Source organism: Ixodes scapularis, unplaced genomic scaffold (genome assembly GCF_016920785.2).
Source record: "Ixodes scapularis isolate PalLabHiFi unplaced genomic scaffold, ASM1692078v2 PGA_scaffold11__112_contigs__length_91849675, whole genome shotgun sequence".
NCBI classification, from domain to species: Eukaryota; Metazoa; Arthropoda; class Arachnida; order Ixodida; family Ixodidae; genus Ixodes; species Ixodes scapularis.
The window spans coordinates 6,656,658-6,672,965 of record NW_024609837.1 but is presented as its reverse complement, the minus strand read 5'-3'; the positions used below and the strand labels follow the sequence as shown (position 1 = coordinate 6,672,965).

Sequence of the window (16,308 nt, the reverse complement as noted above, 5' to 3'; positions counted from 1 at the left end):
CACGGGTGTACTTTGTAGAAAGCAGTGATTGGGACGCAGGGGTTGGTAGTGACACTACAGTAATGACTTCACAGTTGTAAAATTACTTATTTTCTGGTAACTAGGCTTGCCATATATTACGGAGTTGATAATTTAGAAAAAAATATAAATAATTACCCCACGCGATGATAAGTCCAATGTAATTCATGAAATACCTAGTAAAGTTTGGAGTATTCAGAGAATTCATTGATTACTAAATACTGTGAACAATTTTCGGGGGAAGAGAAGAAAAAGTTTGAGTTTGGAGTGAGACATTAAAAGGGTGCTGATAAGTTGGAGAATCCTTATTCCAGATCACCTCGAAAAAATATGGAGAGGTAGGGAAAATTGCCTTTTACCGAACTCATGCAGATGGGAAAAGATCGGGATGGAAACAAATCACGATTGTTATTTCATTATTGAATCAGGCTCATTTGTTTAAAATCGAATCAGTTTTATTTAAAACACTGTAGCTATAAGATAGTGATTCCACGGCAGATAGATTGATCTATCCGTTGGATCACTGAAACAATACGGAATAATATCTGTAAATTTAAAGCACATTTTAATTACTAACTCTTTATTGTTTAAACTCCACGTCATTAGAAAAATACAGCGTGATTTCTTTGTACATCGTGAACGGGCTTTATTACTTTCTTTATTCGCGTTCAGATTTACTTGCAAGAGGACGACGGAACTGATGAACGATGTGGAGTGTAGAAAGAAACCTCGTTCCAATTTGCTCAGAAGGCTTCATTGTACTCGTCTTCAGCCTCATATAAATCTTCCTTCCATGATGTTTTTTTTATTTATATACAAATCATCAAAACATCGAAGCATCAAGTTATAGAGAAGCAGTAAATAATAGCAAAAAAAATTTTTTGGGTTATTTTTGCGGAAAAAAGTTTGATTTAAATCATCATAGTAGAGCCAACCGGATTTAAAACATCTTGATATTTATTTTCTACCATGGGAACGATACAATCACGCTGGAACCTCGATATGGCATCAACATCTTAGCTTCCTCGAATCATGAGCTTATGTCTTCTACTGTTCACATAGTTATAAACGAGCCATAGACCTGGCATTCTGATGTGCGAAGTCAGAGCAAGTTAATTGTTTAAATTTAGTTTTTAATTTCCAGAATAAATGTAACTGTAGTTGCATTACTTTTGGTTTGTGATAATTTGAAATGCAGTTAAATCGCTTTGCAAGGATGCTTAGAAAAGTTATATGCAATATAATTTAAATTGCTTTCCAGAAATACCCGGGAAAGGATTCGTAATGTAAAACTATTTGCTTCTCATGAATAGACAGGAAAGCAATTTATAGTGTAATATAGTTATTTTTCAAGAATGCGTATGAAATTATTTTGTAATGCACTTGTTTTCTTTAAAATACATAGGAAGATAATTTGTGATATGACTTAGTTAAAATTCATGAATGCCTACGAAAGTAAATATGTAATGCAATTTAGTTATCTTTATAGAATACTTCAGAAAGCACTTTGATGGACAATCTAGTTACTTTTCAAGAATACACAGCAAAATGATTTGCATGTAAATTTGCTTCTTAAGGTACATAGGAAAGTATGTGTAAAGTAATATAGTTTCTTTTCACTCATAAGTAAGAAAGTATGTTATGTATTTTTTTTTCAAGAATGCAAAGGACAGTAGTTTGTAATGTACTTAAGTTATTTCTCACAAATACCTAAGTAATGTGCAATGCCATTTAGTTGCTTTTAAAGATAGCATAGTATAGCAATTTGAAATGTAAATTAGGCACTTCTTAAGAAGACACACGAAAGTAATTTGTAGTAAATTTGGTTGCTTTTCGGTGAATTAGGAAAATGACCTTTAACATAAGTTAGTTCTTTTCAAGAATGCCAAAAAGTCATGTGTAAAGTGATTAGCTTTCAAGTGTTAAGTATACATTAAAAAAGTATTTCTAATGCAAAGTTGTTACTTCACAATAATAACTAGGACAGTACTTTGCAATGTAATTTAGTTCTTTTTCACGAATACGTAGAAAATTAACTTGCAATTTAGTTTCTCTTCAAAATTACCTGAGAAATAAATTTTTAATGTAAATTAATTTCTTTTAATAATACATGGCAAAGTGTTTGTGTAATTTAGTTTTTTTTTCATTAGGCGCTTAAGAACCTAATGTAACTTTAATGTAAATGAGTTACTTTCGATATCAAGGAAAGCAACCTTTAATGTAAAATGGATTACCATTCAAATATTTCTAGAAAAGTGATTTGTTTAAAAATTTAGTTCGCATCAAGAATATACAGCAAAGGAATTTATGTAATTTATTTACTTTTCAGAAGACAAAAAGCAAATAAACGCTAAAAGGCAATTACTTACATTCAGTTCCTAGAAACAATGTAATTCAATTAGTTTTAAAGAGTACGTAGCACAGTAATTCGCAATGCAATTGAATTCCAATAGAAGAACTAGCTTGGCCAGCCCATGTATCGTTCCCGCCACCACGTGCTCCGCGGGGAAAGCACAAAATATTTTCTCTAAAGAGCTGTCGGCACCCGCCAGGCTGAGAGGACTTTACGTGAGAGAGGAGGCGTGGGGAAAGGGACCACCACGTGACCGCGTCCGCCCACGTCGCCGCAGCAGGCGGGCGGCGCTGTGGAGCTCCAAGTCCGCGCCGCCGGCAGGCACAGCAGTGTGCTGCCTGCCGCTCAGACGGCGTAGCTCTCGCTCTGTGCGGCTTCGGTACGGATAACCACCCTTCTTTTTTTTTTATCGTGCGCCCGTCCGCCGCTGCTCTCTCGACGCACCTTCTTCGCCTGTGCTGACCGCTCGGGAATTCCGAACACGTATCGGCGCACCGCCGACGTCGCCACGGCCGGGGCAGAAAAATACGCGCCGAGTCGTCGGTTCGATCGTACCGTATCCGCAGGTTGGTGCTGCCTTCCCTTTACATTTCTTTTTCTTTTTTTAATATTATTATTCTTGATTGCCTCCGCGTGTACGTGTATAGGCTTCTCAGGAAATTTCATTCGATTTTTCATCTTGTTTTTGGTTTGTTTTGTCTACTGGACATGGTTTCTCCGCCAAAAAAAAGTGTTTTTCGTCAGTTCAATGGCCGATCTTTTTATTTTTGAGTTTTTTTTTTTTTTTTTTTTTTTTTCAATCTGTGGATCAAACTTGGTTGGCGCTGTTTACGGGAATCTGTGTTGTGTGTTTGCTCCTATACGTATAATATAACAAGAAAATCCGTCTTTTTTTAATATAAACATGCAAGAGCAACACTTACGACATGTAAAAACACGTCGTGAGTCTGAGAAAACGTTTGTCTGCATTCGCACCTGAGTCTGGGGTTTCTGCGTTCCCACAAGTCTCGTGGAAAAGCCAATCGCTGCAGATCTACGGAAAGAGCTGTGCAAATCACGAGACTTATAACAAGTTTAGACCCTAAAAATGTAGTCTAAGTTGTGATGTGAGTTGTGACGTGAGTTCACGTGAGCACGTGAAGCATCAAGTTTATAGTGTCAAATCGGACTAGTTTTGCTTAGGTCTACTGAGAGTTTCAGCCTACGTTATGCGCTAAGCTTCTTCCGTAGATTAAAGCGATTGGTTCTGCCCAGTCATTCGCAGGCCAGTAGACATACTTAGAGTATAGGCAGCGAAAGTTTTGGAATTAACGAAGCCTAAACCATAACGTCTCAAATAACGTCGATGCAGCGTACGACCGGGAAGATCTGTATAGACATGACATTTCATGTCGCCCGCGTTTCCTCTCCCTTCGTTCCGACACATGTAGCAACTTGCACACGCGAGGAATGTGGTCGTCAAGACAACCAGATGGCGAGCCGCAGAGAGGCATCGTTCAGTTCTGTGACACCTGTCTGTTGTGTTGCACGAAATGTGAAACGTTGTCGCCCCCTGCGTGAATGTCGGAGCTGCATGATACGTTTAGATCAGTTCAAGAGAGTTTCACAGGATGTACGTTTTCCCTGTGATTTAAGTACTGTGTGCGTATCTGCTGAGCGTTCTGTCACAGCACTGCGAATTCTCCTATGAGTCATACCTATCACATTTTGTTTTATCAAACGGACATTTAACGGAAAACATTTTCGCACAGTATAGCTTGCAAGTTATCGGAGTCGCTAGTCTTTCACAAGAAAGGGCGATTTCCCAGAGAGCCAAAACATTGCGAAACGATGCGGCTATCTTGAAAAAAAAAAAAAAGGAAAAATCGAGTTTCGGTCAATTTTTAAGAGGATAACAATGTTGACGCGATCTCCTGTAGGGCAGCTTTGAAATGTACCGTTCAAAGTGCCCGAGCTGATATAAGCTACCCTTTCGTGTGACAGATTTTAATCAGAGAATATAATTCGGTCAGGTGAAGCTCGAACCTTATAAAAATTTCAGTAAAACAGCTTCCGTCCTGAGAAAGGAAATAACTGATTCATGAACTTGTTCGTCACCTTCGCTTTCGAGTTTTTGATGAACTAGTTCCAGGACAAGTACCGGTGTTTACATGGTTGCCATCTTATTGATCCACACTCTCCCATACCATCGGGTTGTAAAAAATAGTACACAAACCTCAAATGGCATCTATTTTAGCCTTTTTAAGATGCATATTTAGTTTAATAAGCGACAACGTTCACTTTTCTTTCTTTTTTTGTTTTTTGTTTATTGTACGATGCATTACAGTTGCACGCCGTGAGGCTTGTTTATTGGGAGGACGAGTCGTCTGCTTCTTCCACAGGGGTTGCAGTGACGTCAGAACGACACCGAGTTCTGATTAGCTTTTATTGGAACGATAGTGGGTAGACCTCAATGCTGGATGCCTTGAGGTCTACCCCCTATTTGTTTTTCAACCAGCCAATAAGAACTCGGCATTCTGACATCATTGCAACCCCTATGCAAGAAGCAGATGAATTTGCGTTCTGCATAAAGCACTCCACAAGACACAAACGAATCTGCAAACACAAACAAAATAATACGAAAAAAAAAAAATATCTATAGTCCTGCGCAACATGGGAGATCTATAGTTGAAGGTATGCCTCCAGCGCGAGCTTTCTGCCTTCAATGGCACTTCGGCGTCTGATGACCCCGCGCTGTCAGAGCACGACGGAAGGCTGCTCTGGAGACGGAGCTTCTTCCACAAACCTTGCGTTGCAACAGACTATACAAAAACTTGTCGTCGTTACGAATTGTGTTACAAGATGAGCCGCCATTTTGTCGACATGGGGGGTCCGAAAGTTCAAACTCTAATGTTCCGGAATGCTGCCAATCTGGCGGTTTAAAAAAAAAAAAAAATGTCACCTGTCAAGCACTACCTTTCCGCTCTTCCACCGCACTCGTGATTTCTCAGAGCCATAAATATTTGTTCCATGCCGTTAGCTCGTGCTGTATATAACGCGCTGCTTGCAGTGTAGAGACCTCGGAGAAGTGATTTAGGTCTCTGATGGGTCAAGATATTTCTTTTCTCTTTTAAGGGGTTGCGTTGCGTAGGTTATTTCCTCGCCGGTTCAGGCTTCCTGCAGCTGTGCTATAGTTTGACAATAGGCAGGAGCAACTTGGCGTCGGGAGATGTCCGTGTTTTGCCGCTGTTTGCAGCCATTTCGGGGAGGAAAAGAGGCACGCCTGGCCAGGCACACGCTATCTCTGGTCGCTCACATCCTCTAATGCGTGCAGAGGCGGACATCCAGCAGGAAAAAAATACTTTGCGGAATTTTCTGGGTTCTTTCTTTTAGTTATATTTTGTCATCGAGTACTCGGGTTTTTACGGCCTGTGTTATAAATGTAAAGGTTGCAGTTGGGTTGGGGGGTAATCCTCTCGGCACGCAGATAATCGGCTTCGGTGTCAGCTTTTTTTTTTATGTGGATTAATTCGAAACTTTGTGAAGGCTATTCGAAAGGAATCCCCGCTTGTGGGTTTTTATATTTTAATTTAAATATATATATATATATATATAGGGACAGCAATAAAAAAAAGAGGGAAGTTTTTTTTTGCCTTTTGTCAATGTTTTTAAAAAAAATAGTTTAAGGCACTGCGTTTTCTTTTGGGGGGGGGGGGGGGGGGGGGGGGTTAGCCGAATCTATCCATTTATTCAATGTTAACAAAAACAAAAAAAAAAACAAAAAAAAAACGCGTTTTACGCGAGGGAATTAACAAATCACAGTATCGTTAGATATGGCAGGATATCTGTATATATATATATATATATCTTTTTTTTTTCTGGACGGCATGCCTCGTGCAGCATGAATTGCCGGAAACACAAAAGCTGTTATTGCTGGAATAATTGCGTAATACTTTTTTAGCGACATGTTACGAAAATAGATGACTGTTTGGTCTGCTATAGAGTAGGACTAGCGTAGCAACAGATGAGCGCCTTTTTATTTACTCGAATTACCTCGCCTTTATTAGCGCGCGCTCTTGTACACCGATGATTTTTGGGCCACGTTAGCTTGCGATTGTTCTTGTTTTGGGTCACGTTCGCATAGCCTGGACTTTCTTGACACGTGACTGAGAATAGTGCGTCGATGCAACTTTACTGACCAAATTTTGTTTGTGTTTACTTCGGGACGCCCTGCTGTGGACCAGATAGTTAATAATAATAATAATAATAGTAATAATAATAATAATTCCTTTATTTTTTCAACAAAACGTTGAAAGTTGACCAGGGAAAAAAGTTGAAAAAACAGCTCGACTGGCCCCTTAGCCACCCCAAACAAGTGGTCGCAAAGCACGCACCAAAGGATTTATACAATGAAATGTTACAAATTCATGACATGAATGAAAATCATCGCACAAAAGAAACAGCGTTTTACAAAGCCATAACACGTTGAATCAACACACACAGACACACACCTAAGGCATGCAGTGCATTCTAACTGAGCTCAACACAATCAGCGCTCATTGTTGATAGTAAGGTTTGAAATAAAATATTTCCATAGAATGCTCACCGATATACTGCTGATATCTATATCTTGCCTAGTCAGCTGATTAAGCCTAGTTGGTAAAGTATATACGTTGATTGCCGTGATTAGTTCTTGAAAAGTGTTTTTCTCGGGGCTTTAGTTCAATTTGAATATGTATATGTTTTTTTTTTTTTTTTTTTAGGTTCGTTAGGTTTTCGAACTGACGCTCGGGTAGATTTTTTTTTTTTTTTAATATAAAATATTTTGCGCGGAAACGATATTTGTATAAATCAATAATTTATGACACCAAGTTGACCGAAAAGATCACTAATTGAATATGCAATGTCAACATTACATATATTTCTAAGTATGTGTTTTTACAACATAAATATTTGCTCGAGGTTGGTATATGTAGCGCTTCCCCATATGAGATAACCATGATTCAACTATGAATAGAATAATGATTTATATAAATTTAACTTTGTTTTGAGTGGTAAGATGTGTTATGACGATATACAATACCGACTATACTAGATAATTTATATATATTATAATTATTATGGTCATCCCATGATATGTTTTCTTGAAAAACGGCAAGGTTTTAAACTTGGAAATATTTCAATTAAGAAGAATTAAAAAAATGACCTTGGTAATATGGACACGCCTATTTTTTTTGGTCGGAACAGAACTGCCTTCGTTTTATTCGCGTTTATTCTTAAAGAATTATCTTCACTAAAAATATGAAGCTTTTTCAGTGTTTCATTCGCATCATCTATAAGATCCGAGGCGTTATCACCGTTAAAAAATAGGCTTGAGTCATCAGCATAAATAGCAAAGTATATTGATGGCGTTTATTTAATATGTCATTCGTATAAATGTTGAGCAAAAAAGGCCCGAGAATACTTTTTTGAGGAACGCCTGATTCAACCGGTTCGATTTCAAATAAATGTTTATTTATATTAACATACTGTTTACGGGAGGATAAATTTGATTGTAAAAGTTGGTAGTTGGCCCACGAAATTTATACATGTCTAATTTTTAAAGTTCCAAAGTTGGCCTGCGAAATTTATACATGTCTAATTTTTTAATAATAAATCATGATCTAGAATAGTCGAATGCTTTGGTAAGGTTAATGAATAAACCAAATTCTCTTTTTTCAAATATTTTAAGAATAGGTTCTTATTGTTGCGCAAAAAGTGTGAGTTCTGTAGATCGTTGTTTTCGAAACCCAAATAGCGATGGACTTAAAATGGTATGGTTATCAACAAATGCTGTTAACCGTTGAAGTATAATTTTTTTCTAGGCCTTTAGAAAACACAGAAAGTATTGAAACACGTCGGTAATTACCCAAGTCGTTTTTATTATCTTTTTTATAAGGGACGATCACTTTAGACAGCTGCATTTGTTTAGGAAACACGCCGTCTAGCAAACATACATTAAAGAAGTGTGTCAAACAGGAGAAATAAGATCAATTGCATATTTAAGTGGCGTGATCTGTTATCTATCGAAGTCTCAACTTTTACTATTTTTTAAAGCATCAGAGACAGATATTACTTCAGAATTAGTAACAGGCGTAAGAAACAAAGATTGATTATTTCGAACACTGATGTACTTGTAAGCATTTGACTCAGTATTTTCTTTAACAAAATTTACAAAGTACTTGTTAAACGCTACTTCGATACCGATATTCGTTCACTGTGTTTTAGACGCACGTGCGCAGGCTCATAATTTATTTCCGATAAAGATGCTATAGTCACGGAGAGTTAAATAACAGAAGGATGTGGCTTATAATGCTAATCTTCTGTGATTCGTCCTTATTCGTTCTTAAGGTCGCAACCTCAGTGGCTATGGGGCAAAATAAGATGATTGGGACTTTCCATGCCCTTCGCTTCTTAAGCAGCCAGTGCTTATTACTCAATAATAATCATCGTTATTTGGCATTCGAAAGACGCGGATGGCGGAAACAAGAAGAAAAAGCTGTAACAGTTTGACGAAGCCCCCTGGTACCTTACCCTGCATATGCATAAAAAAGTACAACACAGCAGCAGCATAGGTAGATCAACATAGAATACTACTTAACACGTTAAACTGTCTGGCCTCTTCAGAAGAAGATTTAAATCAAATGCAATCACGAAAATAAGGGCGACTTTTGGGAAATATGAGGTTTCAAAACGCCGCGATAGTTTAAAAATATATCTCCGATACCGATACTCCTACGCGCATTTTTTTTCTGGAAAGCGATACTTGATGTAACGTATGTACTAACCTGCATGGAATAATGCCATCGAAAATACACGTGACTTGGATACATCGGAACCCTAAGATAAAGGACAGAGTACCACAATGTTTGCCTGTTTTGGAATGGAGAAACATCCCTCGTATCTAATGCCAGGAGCGCGCGCCAAAAAACACGCGAATGATAAACCGCGAGGTACACTGGCATCGAGGTAACAGCTAATGCTACGCACTTTGGCTACTGCTTGGATGTCTTTTTGCACCAAATCTCCAAAGCGAAAATGGATATATAGAGAACATTATAAAAAAAAATAGACTATAAAAGTGACGCATTTTTCTACTCTCCAAAAACAGTATACGTGTACGAAGGAGGCAGTCAAAAAAAAAATTTGTTCGCGGAAAAAAAAAAAAAAAACTTGCACCACAGTATCTGGGCAGGAGACGCGCTGGGAGAGGAACAAAAACACGGACGACTATCGAACAATCTACGGTGCTTTTAATATATATAGTGAAGGATACCTCTCGGGTTATGTGGCATAAAGCCCCGCACACATTAATGTAGAACTCCACAAAAGCCAAACCCTGAGGCAAAGTAAGCGAAGCAACACAGACAATGTTCAAGGATCTGGATGAGCATCGTACCGGCGTGTGGTCGTGTATCACTACTGCGCGATGCACGTTAAAGACCCCAGGCTAGCGGTTGTACTCCACTGGCTAAATTGCTCATCTACAGCTGGGAGACGCGTCGCCCGTTGAGGCAGACCAAATTCTAGGCTGTACAAACATACACACAACCCAATAACCGACAAAATACAGCTTCTGGTTTCGGGGGACCAGTCCAAGTACCACAAGCAACGTCGTCGATTATTCAAAAAGGCAAAATGTGTCAGGAGTAGCGAGTCAGACTTTCAAAAAAATTGTGTTCAATTACGGCGGCTGTAGTGACTGACAGCTCTAGAAACGCCGAAAGTCTTGGTACAATTACCTCAAATGTGCGCCGATTTTACCAAGCTGCATGGCCAACAAGCCCGCCAGAGGATTTTCATGCGTGGCTTATGTTCACGTGTCTTGCTTCGTTCTTCGTTGGGATTATTGGCTAATGCCTCGATTTCATTGGGATTCGCAACGATAATCAGATGTCCTGGACTTGACACTCCTCAAATGTATCGGACTCAGAAAATATAAAGAAAAAGAGCATCAATTTTGCGGCGGTGTTTGGCTAATGTTTTCGGTAATTTTGATGCATGAACGAGTACACAGAAACTCCGAAGGGTCTATAGGTCATCCCCTGCACCGAGCACACACGATGCGTCCCTTCTCGCTTGAGTTCGGGCTCACCGACAGACTCCCCGCTGCGCAAGTGTGAAAGAGCGAGTGTTCTAATGATTGCCTCGGGCAGGGCTGCAGCCCATATGACGCCCGCCGCTCCCCCCGAGATAGCGGGCCTTTCCAACGAGTCCAAGGTGGTCGCGGACGAAACCGCTTTGGATGCAAAGCAGTAGCCTCCGAGACTAGCTCCTGCTGCGTCCTCCGGCCAACTTCCTTTTTCTTTCTTTCCTTTACGTTTGTCCTAATTTTATGACACACCCGCATCCCCGTCTTTGGGGCAGTCCAGATACGTGGACATGGAATGTGAAGATTGAACAGAGAGATTGCACGGAGAGGTAAACTATTTGAAAAGCCAGAGGTAGTTATTATGAAGAGCTTTTTTTTTTTTTTTACTTCACGCAACAAGGAGCCTGTACAAACGTTTATGGAATTTTATCCCGGCTGTGTTAATCGGTGTAATTCTTTCTATTTTTATCATAATGCAAAGCGGTAGAGTAACTACTTAGAAGAATCTAAGATGACACAACTTTCCTGAATTAAGCTCACAAATATAAAAATAAGTTGATTTAGTTTCAACGAACCTTTCTGAATCTTCCGTGAGCAACGTAGAATCAAGAAGAAAAGCCTGCCAGTATATTCTCTACACTGGCGACTAAACCGTCGACCAACTGTGTCAGCACAACGAGGCATTTGGGACGCAAGTTATTTGCTTGTCGTGAGTGCATGTAATTGTACTCAGACACACTTGTAAGAATGTAGTACACGCATCTGTAACTCGCGGGTACACTTGAGCTCAAGCGCGACTCCAAGCGAGCTTAATTAACTTTGAAGGCTAACTTTAACATATCTGTCGGAATGCGAGGCGCGTCCTGTCGCGGACGTCGAGGGTCGGACGTGTGTTCCCTCGACGGCAATCTTCGGCGGACCTTGGAAGGAGCTAACGGCTTCGTGTCGGCTCGCTCAGGTGATAGATACGGGCTCTCTTGTCTCCCGCTCTCAAAACGAGTTTATACAGCGGTTGCTTCGTTAGGGGAAAAGGAAAACGCTTACCAATGCGAGTCATTTCGTTTGTGAAGAGACAGCAGGCAAACGTACGCGCCTCACTGCACCGATAGAAATTTCGAGATTTTCCCCCAAAGTATTCGGGAGAGCCGAAGTAATCGTCTGCGGCGTTCTGTCATTCTTGTCTACCGGGTTGTGGAACGCTCTATTCTTCGAAATATCATGCGCCTCGTATGTTCCTATAGCCAACGTAAAGAAAAAGTCAAGAATGAAAAAAAAAAATCATACATGAATCAAACTTATTTGCTTCAAATCAAAATAATTTTATGTGAATTATAGCATAGTGATTGTTAATCCCTGAATGTATTTTGAAACATGACATATTGATTAATTGATTGATCCATCCGTCCAATTACTGAAAACTATAAGGGGAGAGTTACTGGAAATTTAAATTATAGTTTAATTGGCAGCTTTTTATTCGGTACAAAAAGAGCTCGATATATTTTAGTGAGTGAAAAATATTTAATCAGTTTTTTTCCTTTGACGTTCTTATTTGCTCGCAAGAGGACATCACTTTTCTGGCCTTAGTTTTTATTCGAGGTTTTTATTTACTCGGCCACAAGTTACGTATATGACGAACGAAATAGATCGTGGAAAGAAAACTCGATGGTCCGATTTGCTCAGGAGACCACCGCCGTTGTGCTCGTGTTCTTCCTGATATAAATATCTCTCGCTCGATGATTTCTCGATTTAAATACAAAATAAATGCGCGTAAGAAGCATCAAATAATGCGCATAATAAGCATCGTTTGTCTATCAAAAGAGAGACATGCGGTAAATTAAAAAAAATTCTGAGGTCATTTTTGGCGGAAAAGGTTCCATTTATATCATCCCAGTAAAACAGGTCCGATTTAAATTATAATTTTAATAATCTTTATGTTTACTGCATTCTTTCCCCTGTCTGTAGCCCGGTGAACGGGCATTTTTCGCCCGGATAATGAGTGCTGAGAATTTGTGTGCGCTATAATATTTTGCTGGCGTCTACGTTCTTTCCGTACAATTTGTTTGCCGCTCTCCGTGTGCTACGGATCGAGATTGTTCATCTCTGAGGCCGAAAAATGCGCCGTGACATTGAGCACAACGAGAACGAGTGAAGCATCATGCTCAGGGCCACCACGCGGAGCGTCAAGTGTGGTGAAGGTGATTCTTTGCCTTCTTTTTATTGGCAGAACTTTGATGGTAGAGTGCAGTGCTTTGATTTCGTAGTGTTGTGTTAGAAAGTACATGCACAAAACTTTCTTTAGAATCTAGGAAAATTATAGGGAAAATGCATCTTCCTGCACGTCAGGAACTACCGTCGATTCCAACGATGGCAGCGTGGCAACGGTTGATCCGGTCGCGATGCATTGTTGGCGGTTATGCGGTATTTTATTTTGCCATTAAAGTGATCGTTACCATTTGAAACCAGTAATCTGTTCTAATTCATGTTACAAATCTATTTTTTTAACGTGCCTGGAAAGTTTCTGGTTACTTCAGCCAAGGGTTTTCATCCGTATGCTCTCGTTTTCGCCCTAAAGGGATATATATATATATATATAGAGAGAGAGAGAGAGAGAGAGAGAAAGAGAGTTTTTTTAACTATTAAAGGACATTTTTGTTTCTTTATTTGACCATGGCTTTTAGCGCATGGCTCGTTGACTTTTGGACGAAGTGCACACCGAACGCTTCCATACCACGAACACTTAGCACGTCCGTCTGCCGTTTCGTAGCGTCTGTGACCAGTCAACAGGATCGCGGTGATCCGCAGTACTCATCATCATGCGACGCTTATTGTCGCCATTTCGAGGAACACTCGAAAAAATCACGGAACTGTCGAAGGCGCATTCCATGTTTCGCAATAGAACCACCCCGTTTTTTTCTTTGTCCCTTTTTCTTTTGCTTGTTTTTCGTTTGGGCAAATCGCTGGAGATGGAAAAATCTAGTCGCACGCGAAACGCACTTAGACGCCCCTCGCCATACTCCACGCAAAATGCCCATTCCGAGCAATAAAAGGCAGCAGGTAAAAAAAAAATATATATATATAGATTGGTACGGCGGCGTGCCTAGATTATGAAGCCTTCAGCGTCGGCCAAAACCGGGAAGGTCGCCTAGCGACAGATGGCCACTCTGCGAACAGGTGACGCCTCTCAGGCATGGCGGCTGCCGTTCCGACGCCGCTGCCCCGACGATGGCCACACTCCGCTCACACGGTCCGCAGACGCTGCCCCAAGGCGTTTCACATCGGTTATATCGGTCTACAGACACGCGCATGAAGCGCTTCGAACGTGCCCGAAGCGCAAATAATTCTCTCATCGTGCCTGTTGCGTACGCCTTGCGTATAGCGCGTTGTCTCGGCAGTGGTGAGTCGGCGAGGGATTCGAACGGCATCGTTGGCCGGCGCCGTGGTCGAGCGCGTCGCCGGTCATTCGCAGCCGCCAAATTGTGCGACAAATGCGCTCAAAGCGTTCCCCCCCTCCCCCCATTTCTTAAGAACGCCTACAGCCACTACCTGGCCGTCTTTTTCGCCGGGTGTATACGTATTACAGCCCCTGATGCAGGTTTAAATGTAGGCTTTTCCATCTCGTACGAAAAACGTACTTTGAGCAATTATATGCTCTGCGGTCGCGTTCATGGGGGGGAACTACCACTTAAAGGGGGACATATACGAACGAAAGACGAACAGACTCAACAAAATCGAGGAACGGGCGTTTATGTAGTAATCTCGAAGTTCTCCACGGTGTGGTTGAAACTCTTTAGTTAATTACTAGGCTATAATCCTGCATTTGAAACCCAGTAAAGTACCGGATATTCACGCTGTATCGTTAGGTTCAATTTATGCTGAAACGTAGCAACCTACGTAAGCATTTCCTCGGTCATTATTATAGAAGGCCTTTTGGGGATGACTTCCAGAGAGGTAGCTATTATTGTGACCAACCGACAGATTCGTAAGTACTTTATATATAAAAAAAAAAATAAACGGTCACATATTCAAGCTCACTAAAATGACCGCCGTGGGGCCTAAGACTTCACGTCCTCATAATAATCGTACGTACTCACGCGGAGGTATAAGAAGAACCAAACACTCCGATTTACGGAGTGTTGGACGTATCTCGAGGCTCAAAATACGCTTAGAACGTCCAGATAATCTACGCCACGACAATAGGCGTGACCCATCACTTACATCATTCTCAATGTCACATCGCAGATTACACCTGCCATTTCCTCTCCCCAGTGCTCTATGGGAAAGTCGATATACCACACGCATCTTTAGAGCGAAAAATGCAACTCGCCCTCTTTCCAGATTATTTCGTTTGCTTTGTCTTTCCTCATAGAACATTTCTGTCAAAAACGCACCAGGAAGATACCAGAAAGCGAGTCTCTCAATCTCTCATCACCTCGCCGCCTGCCGTCAGCGCCCGTGTAGGTATAACAGCTGCGGATCACCCGAAGTAGACGTACACAGCCACGCCGTCTCGACTGCATGGTGGGCGTGCATGCGTCGTTCTCCAACACACGCTGACGTTTCCCGATCACTATGCCCTTACGGCTATGACGTCTATCGCCGCATACTTCTCTCCGCTGACATTTCCATTCTGGATTTCCGCTCCGACTGCGCCTTCGCTTTTCGCTACGCTGTACTCCACTTATCCGTAGAAGCCGACAGGGAGGTGGAGGATGTATACGTGCTCGTTTAGACCAATGATACGTTTATCGTTTGACACGTGACCGGGGTTCCGCCCGCCACCCACGCGCAGGGTGCGGGGGTCAGGTGATTAAAGGAAGGTGACCGATTGGTCGGGCGAAGTCGTAGCTCCCGCCACGCTGTCAGCTTAAGGGTGAAACTGAGCTTGGGCGAAGACATTCGTGCGATGCGGCATCCGCGTGGAAAGGTGGGCGCGACCATATATCACGGTTTATTTGTCCTGGTCTTTTTTTTTTCTTTGTGTGATGTCCGACGCATTCCTATCTGTTGACGCTCTTTTTTACGAGCAGCCGTGATGATTGCTAGAGAGGCATATATATGACGGACTCGTACGGCTTGGAGGACAAAAAGCGGCCGCGCATTTCTTTGTTTTTTGTTCCAGTTTTACGATTTGCATGACGTAGCGTGTGGCATAAGCGGAGGATGCAGGGTATAAAGATAATGAGTCGTAAAGGCTGGAACACATGCGCGAAAAACGAGCTGTAAATCGCCCTACGTACGCAGCGCGACAAAATGCAGTTCCGCAGTATTTGCTTTTAAACGAAATCACGTGTGGATATTCATCGTACAGAAATCCCAACTATACGCTTTTAACGAAACAAATATCTGCGGTTTGCAAGCGCATACGTCATACCCTCGTTTTTCGTTGTTTTTGTTTTATATCTATATAATTATTGTATACTGAACGCACCCGTAAATCCATTGAAATGGCTTCATAAAAACGTACTCTTCCTGCGTATACTGTTTCTATGTAAGGGAGTTTCAGCGTGCCATTTTGGAGCACACGGTTCCGAAATCTTGAACGGTGCAACTGGTTCGTTCCGTGAAACCTTACGTGATATGTAACGTATTTTAGCAAATCGTAAAATGATTATGATAATTACGTTCGACCGGCAGCGCCATCTTCTGGTAAACATGTGAAACATTCTGCAGCGTGTAAAACCGGGGTGGCTCGTGTTTTCGGCGTACGATTGATGTTAACGAGACGGCCGACGTGACCTTTACCGGTCGGAATTTCGAGGCCTGCGAAGCTACATAAAGTAAAAAGTGTCTGAAGGACCGCCAACGTATACGTGGTCTGTCTCCGTGA

General features: G+C 41.3%; 1 protein-coding gene across 1 annotated transcript in view; it reads left to right on the top strand.

The window, feature by feature from the left end:
• Positions 1 to 16,308, top strand: part of LOC8027301 (pro-interleukin-16) — a 107,077-nt gene that overhangs the window by 15,266 nt on the left and 75,503 nt on the right. Inside the window, exon 2 of the mRNA XM_040216581.3 lies at positions 2,730 to 2,937. Within this exon, the coding sequence (XP_040072515.3) occupies positions 2,730 to 2,937 (208 nt within the window). The remainder of the gene's footprint in view (positions 1 to 2,729; positions 2,938 to 16,308) is intronic.